The sequence below is a fragment of the Phlebotomus argentipes genome, unplaced genomic scaffold (assembly GCF_947086385.1).
Source record: "Phlebotomus argentipes unplaced genomic scaffold, Phlebotomus argentipes genome assembly contig_46, whole genome shotgun sequence".
Lineage (NCBI taxonomy): Eukaryota > Metazoa > Arthropoda > Insecta > Diptera > Psychodidae > Phlebotomus > Phlebotomus argentipes.
Genome location: NW_026776153.1, coordinates 188,133 through 200,725, shown reverse-complemented (window position 1 = coordinate 200,725; position 12,593 = coordinate 188,133). Strand labels below are relative to the sequence as shown.

Below are 12,593 nucleotides of genomic sequence, written 5' to 3'. Positions count from 1 at the left end.
GTATAAATTAGTGTAAGAAATGAGAGAATTATCCGTACGGATCATTAGCAAATCTTCTATTTCTCATTTGAGTCCTCTAGAATGGCATTGATGATGCTCATGGCGAGAGGAAATGTCCAGTAATCAACTGCATGTTTAGCTCGCCCCCACTTTAACGGCCCGGCTGACGGAAGGTAATCATGAAAGTGTGTGGCAGTGGAATTGAAAGTTGCACAACTGGCGTGCACAATTGTCTCAGACACTTGGTTCTGTCTGGAATTGCACTTTCTATGCGCATTCATGAGGTGCAACAAGGAATTCGTGGCCTAAAATGTCGCGCCGCGTCTTTAGATGCCGGTAGTTATTTGAAAAGCAGGTTCAACTGCGGAGGATTAAATTTCATCTCTAGACTCGCGAGTAATTTGTCACATTTTCGTTACTACTTTCACGTAGTTCAGCGAGACTGGTCTTGAATTGTATCTTCTTCGCTCTTTTTTTTTTAAATAAAATTTGTTGCTCTTTTTTCCCTTGGACTTATTCTTCTTCTCTACAACAATATTATTATTCGGCATGTTATAAACAATCACGTTAATACTGTAATTTGTGAAACGAAACCAATCATTACGAATGAGTTGGCAGGATTTCATACCACACGTGAGTACTTTATTATCATCATCTTCATCGGCACTTTTGCCCAGGGAATGCTCAAAAGTTCTCCTCGCTCTCTTGTGAAGTGCCCCTTAGCTTTTCTGGCCGCGGATCTCAATGCAAATTATTCGTCTTCTCTAAATTTTGTATGAATTATTTATGTGAAACAATAGAGTGCAGACTCACCGGTATCCATTGCCACCAGCGTGAGGGTGTATTCGGCCTGAGACTCCCTATCCAGAGCGCGCAGGAGTGAAATTTCGCCGGTGCTGGCGTTGATGCGAAAGAGATCGGCGTCGCCCTCTTTGAGAAAGTATCGCACCTGCGAATTGAAGGGCGGCGTGTCGGCGTCGTAGGCTCTCACGGTTATCACATAGCCTCCATTTGGCGGGATGACGTTCTCCATGACGTAGGCCAGGTACGGGCTGTCCAGGAAGGTGGGTGGATTGTCATTGATGTCGGTAATGGTGATGGTGAGCTCGGCTGTGTCGAATCTCGTCTCGCCACTGCCCACATCACTGGCACAGTCTTCAGCACGAACGGTGAGGACGTACCGTGACTTGCGCTCAAAGTTGAGATTCTTGGCCACTCTCACCACACCCGAGTCCTCGCTGATGCTGAAATCGCGATTGTCATCTCCGCCAGAGATTGAAAATCTCACCCGACCATTCGCCCCGTCATCGATGTCCGTGGCTGAGACCTGAGCAGAGGAAGAGACCGTGGATGAATTAAACTGTGTGCTTAATTCTGAGAATCGATTTGAGATTCTCATGGGTTTTTAATTCTAAGACTGCTAAAGTGTTAACACAATACATTGTCAGGATAACTCACCTGAAGTACCATGGCACCTATGCTGGCGTTTTCAGCAATGGAAGCACTGTATTGCTTAGGATCGAAAACTGGACTGTTGTCATTCTCATCCAGGATCTTTACAGATATGTTTGTCTGGGTTGTCTTTGGAGGTTCTCCGCGATCTCGCGCTGTTACCATGAGATTGTAGTTCGATCGGATCTCCCTGTCCAAGCGACCAGACACCCTCAGGAGACCATCAACCGTGCCTAGCGTGAAGGGCACCGCCGGCTCAGGTGCCAGAAGGTACTCAATATACCCATTGCGACCCTCATCGCGATCTGTCGCCTTGATGGCCATCACGACGGTGTTCATGGGGATGTTTTCCGCCACGCTCGTTTCATTTGCCGTGATGAATGTTGGTGCAACGTCATTCACATCCTTCAGCGTCACTGTAACCTGGGCAATGGAATGGAACATTATAAATCGAATTATTAGGGTGGGGACTTCTTGCACGGGGTAAATTGCTCAGTAATTCTCGACAATTTAAAGAGAGTGATTGGAGGCTGAAAGGAAGCAGGATGACACCCACAAAAAATCCAATCTATTCTCTGAGGGCGAGAGTGAAAAAGAAATCGATTTATAAACAATTGCGTCAACACTTGATCGCGAAAAGAAACAGTAGCAGAACAAATTTGTAATAAGATCAGATGCTGTGCGGCTGCTCCAAATGTCTATGTTGGGCCAATCTCTGAGTGACTTTTTGCCGGGGCCTCCCATCGAATTGTTCTTTCATCACCTTTCCCAAGTCATTCTCCCCTCATTCATTTGCCCACACAGTGTATTCCGGCCATGTGTGAAACCGTCCAAAGTCAATTTACTCGAATTGTGGAATGTGTATCCAAAGGAGATTTAAAAGGTGGCACACAGAAAGAGCTTCAGGAAAAAGAATCATCACCTTGTCTCATTGAATGAGGCACACCATTCAAGTGTTTCAAATGGGGAAATTTATTGTTTTCTTGTCTATGCAGAAGTGGAGAGAAAAACACTCTGCATGTAGAATCTCAGGTTCTCTCGCAGTATCAATTGAAAAATCTGTTTCGTCTGAGATTATCTGATATTGTGTGTCTGATTAATTCCGATGTGAAATCACTGACAAATTTCTGTGGAAAAACAGACAATTTCACTCAAATATTTTCCACTGATGCCACAGATGAGTGAGATTCTGTATTGGGCATAGGAAATGGGGGGAAAATGTGATTTGTCATGTATGCATAGGCACATTTATTTACACACGCGGTCACTTCTCAAGTGCTCAATGCAGAAGCATTTTTGTTTGGTGTTAAACGAAATAATTTATTCCATGTCCAACCTCTTCTCGTCGCATTTTACAAAACCTCACCTCATGTACAAAGGCGCGCCTTCCTCCTCCCTTCGTCCCCTTTTTCAACCACCACGGAACGTTGTTTCTCTCCCTCTTCCACTATTCATCAGTGTGTATGTATATTTAAAATAATATTTTAAGACAGAGTCACACAAACACACACGCAGTCTATCCCTTCCTTTGGGATCTCTTAGCGGAGAGGCCACTCAATCGTTAGTCGCTTCTGGCAATGGAGTGCATTCTTCATCTCCATCATCATCGTCTTCTTGCAGTCATTGCTCAAAGAGAAATACCATATGAATTGCACTTAATTGTTGGTGCAATGGAAAATAGGCAAGTCCCCCTCGTGGCCCCGCGTCTTTAGCTCTCACTTGGGAGATACATTTGTGGGATTGATGGAGCAATTAGTCTCTAATTGAAAGCATTTTTTCTCCACATATAATTTGCACAATTGTGAAAATTACTTGTGCCTATTTGTCGGGTGTTTCTGCAACCGCTTCACAAGGCCCATTATTATTTGGATATCAACGATATATTCCACCTGATTTTGTCACTAAAGTCACACATGCTCACCTGAACGGTCGATGAGAGTCTCTTCTGTTGCTCCTCGGCACAATCCCGTGCGGTCACCACGAGGCTGTATGCGGCCTTTGTCTCGCGATCCAGCATTCGTCTCGTCCTGATGGTGCCACTGGGTGTTATTTCGAAGTCACTATTGTCATCTCCAGCTGTTATACTATACTCGATCCTCCCATTGTCTCCTGCAATAGAAAAAAAAATTGTGATAAAGTTGATGAAAGTAGGATCAATACTGGGTATAAGACAGTCGCGAAAGTGGTTCACACAGAATCGTGATTCAGCTTCTAATAATGTATCTATGCAAATGGCTATAAAAGAATGGGACTTCTATGACGACGATGGCAGATAAACTGGCGAGAGTTCCGCGAGTCGTACAAATGCGATTCTATAGGGCAAACAAACAAACGCGCGGCAGAGAGCAGACGATAGTCGGAGAGACACATTGATTGATTACTGCTGAGGTCGAAAACATAAACTTAAATCTATGTACCATCCAGAAATTTTTTATTGTTATTATGATTATTTATTATTATTATTGTTAAAATTTATTCGTTTCATTCCATTTTCGCATTTCCCAGTGGCTTTGCTCCCGGGACGTATTCTATGCCATCGCGCGCGCGCACACACATTTATTGAGGGCGAGGGAAGAGCATGAAGATGATGTACGTTTGGCCGTGGCCGCAGACATTTCCTGGGCATTTAGCAGAGAATTCTGCGTCTCTCATTTCGATAATAAATTTTCCTTGTGCGCCACTTTAATTGATTCCACGGCGATTTTACACCTATTTTTGAGCCTCAGTTGCTCATGGCGGGAATATTTTCACCCAATATATGGTGTGAAGCGACTGCAACTTGTTGCTTCCTCGTGTTACTCTTGCCCGTGAAACCCTTTTGATATGTCTTCACTCTCGCTGGGCAATTGCAGAGACATTAGTTTTGTTGGTTCTCATGTTCTTCTGCGTCGACTTGTTGTGTTGCACGGCTTCGCGCGCGCACACTTTGGCCGCGATGTGTGCACTCGCAGAATCAAGAAGCACATACCATCCGTCGATGTTTGGGTGCAGAATGCAAGAAGTGCGACCGGGGGGAGACCAGAGAAATAAATTAAATCAGTGATTATATACCGAAGAGAGCACACACATTCCATTTTTTATCCATCTCATCTCCCTTCTCACTATATTCCATCTGGGATCGCAGCGAAAAGCTCCTCGTCAGCGCACACACTTAACATGCGGCTATGTCTTCGGTGTGCACCGGGAAAGAGGGACATGTCCAGAAATTTCTCTACCTGTTGTGTCCATCCGCGAGATGCCCATACATTCAATTGTGCAAAATTAATTAAGTCACTTTAGTGTCGATTGTTGTATTTACCTTTTCGACTGACTCACAGTCAACCGAAAGGCGCATACAGAAAAAAAGCCCGGACGATGCTGTTCCATCCCTTTCCCACCATCGAGCTTATATGTGAAATTGATGCAGCAAATGTATGGAATATCTGGCGAAGCCAAACGCTATCTGAATATTAATTAGACATCGATGGGCATTAAAATTTCAAGACACTGGACCCAAAGCCGCAGTGTGAGAGAGATGTCTTGAAAAATAAATTGGCGGATATCTCTTAAAATGCGCCACTTTAGAACGAAGATAAATTATTAAATTGGGATGATAGATTCTCGTTTCTTGCTCTCCTTCGAACGCCATTCGACAATTCTCCTATCTTTTTACTCCATGTCATGCCATCACGGCAGGAATCTTAAGGCACTTCACCACAGAATCTGAGATCATCGCATTTTAGAGGGAAAATCTCTGTTTGGGGAATTTTCGATAAATCTCTGCTTTTTGATTGTAAGTATATTTGTTACTTTGTGGAAATGGCTGATATTAATCCGCAAATCTCTACTTTATTTTAGAAATCACATGCAGAGATGTTGAAAAAGTTCATTGATTTTTATTTTACTGGGGAACAATAGAATAGAACCTTCTTTCACCTATGCAGGTCTCTCATACTTGAGATTGCTTGAGTAAGGGATACTGAAGTGAAGTGAAGCGAAAAATTCCTTAACATTTGACCCCGTTCTTCCCTACACCATCGAATCCAACTATAGATTGGTCAGTGATATTTTCTTGGCTGAACTCAATGGGAATAAATGATAGCCTTGAGTGAAACCTCTTCGGCGAAGGCTGTGATCTGAATAACAGCCCGCATTGATGGTTAAGATTTTCAGAATTTTCCAAGCTCCACGTGTACACTCTCAATTTCACAATCATCGTCCAATAAATTCCCACAAATGGGTGTTAGAGAAGTACTCAGAGCGAGAATGGGAGGACAAAAAAGGTTGTACATAGTGATCAGATGGTGAAACACTGTCACTTTTCATTATAATACACATTCCTGGCATTATGTGCGAGAAGTTGGAAGTCACCTCGATGGGCAACTACTGGCAATCGGATTGCAAAGCACTGAGAGTGCGAGAGAGGGACAGAAATGGGCAATTGGGGATCAATCGTAATTGACCTCATCGATGGATTTATCTTAGGCAATATGTGGCCTGCCATGCCAGAATGGTGATCATCTCTCCCTTGCATGAGACGCACACTTGTGGCAGACCATATACGAGAGGTGTATAAATAGATGAGAGGATGAGGAACATGGGTATGAACTCTTACGGACGGATGATCGACACAATCTTGTGTCGTTGTCGCTTCAGAGTTGACTCTTGTGCGCGGGGTTCTTGTTGTGTCCATGTTAGTTGCCTGCTGATTATGCGAAATTGTACTTTTCTGTGTTAAACAGCCAACCATACACATTGGCTTGGGCAATTGACATGGCGATGCTCAGACACATGGCAATATTTGCTGTTTGACGACAATGCAATTCGCATTGGGGATGGAGTTGAAAAATATGACAACACCTGTCTCATTCTGACACTCTGTCCGCGGCGCAAGGCCCCCTCGCACGATGCCAAGCAAATTATGGGCAAAAAAGTAGACGCACAATGAAGTGGCTGTCAATGGCCACAGGACAAAATGCAATTAGTGTGGCTCTCTGGCAAGAATCAATTTCTTTGTCCGCGCCAAAAAACTAGGGCACAATTTAGCACGCTATATAAGTAATACAAATTATCAGATAAAGGAAATCTAGAATAGACAGTGAAGTAGAGCCAAATGATGTGATTGAGGTGATTGCCTGTCGAGGATTATTGCGGATTTATTTCAGTGCAGCAACACTTGGCGTACATTCAAATAGTGTCAGAGGTAAATCTGCTGCCGCGACTCGGCATGTTTTGTGATTAAAGAGCTACCAAGTCGCAATGTGAATGAATGACTGACGGAATAATAGGCAAACAAGATATAGTGAGAGAAAGGAGCTGTTCCGATTTACGATAGACACACGGTTTTGAGGAGATTTCTTCAAAAACTTTCCACCGCAGTTATGCAGACAACATCAAATATGTCTTGCAGGTGATCGTGGGAGTCTCTAATGGCCACCAAGTGCCAATAATTGGATACCATACTGTCTCCTCATCTGCACTTTCGCGCTCTCATTTTTTTTGGCTTTGTTCACCACAATATTTTCCCTTCATGTTTATTATTTGTTTTAGCGCCCATAAGGCGGTGCTTGCAAATTGCCTTCTGCCACTGGGGAGAAAATTGCCTTACGGATATCTAACAAAAGAGTCTTTTTTAGAGCATCGCCAACAGGAGCAGTTCTCCAGTGGACTTTCTCTAAGTAATCAGCAACACTCACCTGAGTCAATATCTGTGGCACTGACGACAACCACAGGTGTTGCAATGGACACATTCTCGTAGATATCATTGGAGTAGCTCATCGGATCGAAGATTGGGGCATTATCGTTGAGGTCCAGCACATTGCAGTAGACGGTGAGTGTTGTTGAGAGGCTGGGATGACCGTTATCTTGCGCCTGAACCACCAAAATGTAGTGTTGTACCTGGAAAGAGAGGTGATGTTAAACATTTTCTGCAAAACCAAACACTCTGTGAGTGTGCGGAGATTTTTCTTGACAGGGCGGAAAATCAAATAAGGTCTTCCCATGTTTCAGCAGTTTCACATTTATTTGCCAATGTTCTCCAACTTTACTCGTTTTCACCACCTTCTTCCGCCCCAAAAATAAGTAATTTCTCACTGGTGAGTTTTTTATGCGGGAAAGTAAATGGTAGAAATGAATTGTGTGGTTGGTGCGCTGCAGGGATAAAGTGAAAGAGTGGACAAGGTAAAATTACACTTAAGTTAAGAGCCTTTCATTGCCATAAAAAAGCAATTAAAAATTATAATCCCATCAGCAGTTCGTCGCTCTTTACCGCAGCAAATGAGGTAAAAATCGTTTAATTTTTCCCTCCTCTTCAATACATTTGTCATTAAGATAATATTTTTATCAGTATCACTTGATGGTGTGGCTTAATGACACACACACACACTCATACGGCGAACACAGGGGATTCCTGCTAAATTGTCTGTCATCCATTGGGAATTTATTCTTGCACATTGTCTACCATCTTCACACGTCGCCTTGGTGCGTTATTTGTTCCCGGAATCATCTTCATGTTGATTTCTTGTCATGCGCAGCAATTTACCACATTATCAACTCTCTATTGTACATACTGGGATGTCAAGCATACTTTGTGGAAATTAAATGCTCCCCCCTCATTTCCCCATTTTTATTTTAGGGACGCCGAGCTACTGATGCTCTGACTTGCACTCTCTTGACTTGCCAATTAATTTCACGTCACTCTCGCAGGACAGGAATTTTCATCCGCTTCATGAGCATTCACCAGAGTTATTCCCATTGCTAATGTTTATTCACTTTGATGGGAATTTCTTGGAAATTTTGGAGCATCTCGCGAAATATTGCTCCATTTTTGCAGTCATTTTCAAGACCACACACACACACACATAATTATGAGGAAATATTGCATTCTTAAATTTCTGCACTATACAAAACCTCATTCAAGCTTCATCTTTTCATTTATTTTGACGAACTGCACAGTAGCTACTCTAGAGGCGTTACCACGTATAAATTGCGCTTCTTGTTGCGAACATACGGTATTCCCACTGGGAAGATATCAAGAAAAGTTGGAGAAAAAGCTCTTCTTGGCTACCATTGTCTCCAATGGTATCGCATATGTTTTTTGATTCACTAACTAGTATAAAAATGCAATGATGGGCGCGCGGAAGGAGGAAAAAAGCATGGGATGTAATTCCTTTTGCCTTATATTTATTTATATAGATGCCTCTGTCTATCTCTATTCTGCGTACTTGCTAACATTTCTCCATGTGTGTGCCTGTGTGATGTGCTTAATTCAACCTTTTTGATATGATGTATACCTTGTGAGAGTGTACATCGAAATTAATTCCAACAGACGTCAACATTTATGAAACGAATGCGCGTCTGTCAATTAAAATTGCAATTTATATAGCATGTGTGTACAGGCATAGAGGGGAAAAATAATCATAATCCTTTGTTTGTCACTATGATTAATAGCGAAATGGATTTTCTTGGCAGATAGTCGGGAGGAAGAGACTCTTGTTTCTCCTTTTTTTCAATCAATCACCTCATTTGGGGACGCCACATGAGCAAAATCAATTGCACACTGCTTTACAACCAATTAGGGTGGGTTCTCTAGGAGAGGCCTTTGCAAATTGCTCAAGATCTGTGACCCACCCACTTCTTTTTGGAGTATCGCTTCGCGCAACCTCACAGGGTCGGCGATGTAGTGAGGCTTGAAATCTACATACAATTTCATATAATAACTTACATATATTTGATTAATTGACACGCTCCGTTTTGTATGTAAGCATGTAATACATCAATGTGAGCAACATTATTTGTCAAGAAGTGGCTCGAAACCTTGCAAAGTCGCCCGCAAGGGGTGGACAACTGAAGAAATGGAAGTATCTTACTCACCTCTTCGTAATCCAATCGGGCTGTGAGTGTGAAGACTCCCGTTTGGGGGTTGAGCGAGAAGACATCGTTCGCCCAGTCGGAGATCACGGTGTAGGACAACACCGAATTGGCACCCAAGTCGGGATCCGTGGCTGAAATGATGCCCACTTGGTAGCCACGCGGCGCATTCTCTGGGATGTCAAAGGAGTACGCGGGCTCTTCGAAGATGGGCGGATTATCATTGGTGTCCGTCACCTGAAACAGAGAGGGAAATTGCAATTTGCGATTTAAATTTCTGATATCATGTGACAACTTGAGGCGGAATTTATCTCTCAACTTCACCCAGAAGACAACTTTTCCTGTGGTTGGGTTTTTGCCTTCGCCATCCCGAAAAAAAAGATTGAACTCAGGAACACACACGCAAATATTTTCAACTGTTTCTTCATTCTTATTTTGGATCTTTTGTATTCATTTCAATCGTGCGGTGTACCTTTCCTGTGTCTCGAGATGGAAAAAATTATATTAAATGACATCTCGTGAATAAGAACTACCTAAAATAACCCAACTATTAAGAGGTGTTTTATATGGTAGATGGTACAAAAACAATTTTGTTAAATTTAACCACCTATTCGATGTTCGTTTTTCTTTTCTTATTTATTCTCCACACTCCGGCTGTATCAGATTTATGCGGGATTCGCTTCTTCAATGAGTGTTTCTGTGCGGTGTTGGATAAAATGATTTTTTAAAAGTATATAATCTCCATCTTGATTTCTTTGACAGCCTCACATTTCAATAAAACCATCGTTCAACAGACGAGAGTACTGTTTTTGGGCGCGAAAGAAGTTTGAAAATTATCAATATTGCCAGTGAATTTTTGAGAAGAATCGCAGCCAAGAGTTGTGATCAGACAGAATTTGTGTAATGCATTGAAAAGTAACACGCTGAACACGATCGCTCAAATATGTAAATACGCATGAGATGAAATCGGTAAACATAGTTGGATACTTCTCACGTGTAATTATAGAAATTCAAATTGTGGAAAAGTGGACGGATGCCGATATTAAATACGAAAGACTTCATCTGCAAGCGACGAACCCGATAATCATTTGCTGTAAGCGGCGTCGTCGGTGTCTCTTCAACTGTTAAACACATCAATTGCATGGATAATCTTCTGGTATATACGCACCACTCCGGGACGCGGTGTCCAGACAAATATTTTGTACATTAGCGAGAACGGGGAGACACGATCTATGCGGGAATTGTTGAGACGCCACACATGAAATATCATTTTTCCACATGAAGTGCCATGGCGAAGGGACGCGCAGAAAACCATAATCTGTTCAATTAATAACGCACTTCTGGCATCGTTGGTGCTCTTTCAGCTGTATTGAGAAAATGCACACACCATGGCTATTGGACACATTTTACTTATTTATTTCTCACTGGCTATTATCGCTTTTATAAGGATGTCTTTTTGTAACCTGTGCGAGCCCCATCTTCCCTGGGTGTCTGAGAGGCCTTTTTTCCCTGACTGCGTCTCCCCCGACAATTCACGAGTTATCTGTTATGTGGTTAATTTAATTGAAAGTGTATGGGAAAATGAGACGCAGTTCATGGTCGCGGCCAATTGTGTAGGGCGAGGCTTTTTTGTGCGAAATCATATCGAATGTGTGCGCACTCGTTCAGTGGCCCTCCCGAGATGAGGGGTTCGCGTGATCGAGCTGAAGAGCGCGCAGTGTTGACGGGGGCGAAAAGGGAGACTGGAGAGCAAAATGAGCTTAAGGGTCTTGTAGACTGGGAGTTTAAATGCTACAATCACACTTGATTCTTTTTCTGCTCCTCCAGCTTGTTCTCTCTCTTTCCCTACGTTTGTTTCTGGTGGCGCGGCAAACACACTAAATTGCCCAAGTTTCATCTTTTAATTCGAATTAAATTAAACACCACTTGCCTAACCATATAGTGTATGTTAAATCGTGGCAAGAATTCGTCTTCAGAGGGTCACAATTGAATATCAATTTGCTGATATCACCAGAATTATGTCTCCTTCTTCCCGACATGTCGTAATAGAGCTTTGGAAAAAGTGTCTACATGAATTTCATGAAATTTATTACATCACCATCATACTGCCAGACGGCAATTACGAATCGGTTCCGCTTCATTCTTGTTCGGCACCACGAGACGCGTCAAAGACGATAAACTATACGGTGATGCCTTCTTTGCAAACTTTTTTGCATCTTCGCACCGTCTAAGATTTATTGAGCCAACACTTTGCCAGAATCCTTTTGCATAGATTTTTTATCTCGATTACACCTATTCAATGGTGTGTTTTGGAGTTTGTAATATCGGCCAGAGAGATGCTTTGAAAAACCCGGTTGAATCCGGAGGGAAAATTGAGATAACATGGATTTGTTCTTGAAAGTTGTTCAGCGTTTTCTTTTGACAGTAATAAAAATATTTTAAAATGAATATAGGATATGTTGGATGAAATAATAAAACTTCGTCGATAAAAGCAAATAATCCACGTTTCTCACTAACAATCTTTGTATTCTTGTCTCAGATCATGAGCACTAATCTCGTGGCATTCTTTTTTATCTTGAGAATCCTATTTCACTGATGGCGTGTCTCCACTAACATCCTTTGTATGGCCAAACGGAAATCACCCCTGGTGCGAAAGTGGAATGTCAGGATTCTTTATGCATTTCTTATGAACACCCAAGAGACCCTGAGACCATCATTGAGGCTGATCCGAAGGGAGGCTCTGAGGTTGGGTGCAAAAAAGGCCAGCGCGAGTGCATGTAAGATGGTATAAAAACCGAAAAATTTCTTCTTAATTTGTTTGGTCATCCGGGATACGGATCGCGTGTTCCAATCCACCAGGGCAATGCATCGTGCGTCTCAGGTCCGACACAAGACTAAAGAGAGCTGGTCTGAGCAAAAGAAGTGCGCTGGCTCTTGAGAGAAAAAAAGACGGCCAGCGCAAATAACCGCGAGAGAAGATGGACAGCAGTAGTGTGTGAGGAGAAGGAAAGAATGGTCAGGCTTTTATTTATAAAATATAATAAATTTTGCTCAAACGAATAGAGCCCCGCAGGTAGCTAGAGAGATGAAAATGAACGATGAGCGCGCTCTCAGGTTGCTGCGCGCCACATATGAGTATATAAAGAAATTTAGATGCTTCTCATGACACAGTTCCTCGCCCCTCGGCATCACAGTTTCGAGTATACATTCAATTTGTAGTGTCACAGGAGGTGAAAGAAGCTGGGCTCTATCAGGTTTCAGAAAGGGCTCCAAAATGAATCGAATTACATGTT

At 42.6% G+C, this 12,593-nt stretch overlaps 1 protein-coding gene across 1 annotated transcript in view; it reads right to left on the bottom strand.

Moving 5' to 3' along the window:
* The window catches only part of LOC132262184 (cadherin-related tumor suppressor), a 111,569-nt gene that overhangs the window by 20,230 nt on the left and 78,746 nt on the right, over positions 1-12,593 (bottom strand). The window contains exons 3-7 of the mRNA XM_059761362.1: positions 9,304-9,537; positions 7,128-7,329; positions 3,374-3,561; positions 1,459-1,875; positions 814-1,327 (exon numbers count right to left, since the gene is read on the bottom strand). Coding sequence (XP_059617345.1) covers positions 814-1,327; positions 1,459-1,875; positions 3,374-3,561; positions 7,128-7,329; positions 9,304-9,537 — 1,555 coding nt within the window. The remainder of the gene's footprint in view (positions 1-813; positions 1,328-1,458; positions 1,876-3,373; positions 3,562-7,127; positions 7,330-9,303; positions 9,538-12,593) is intronic.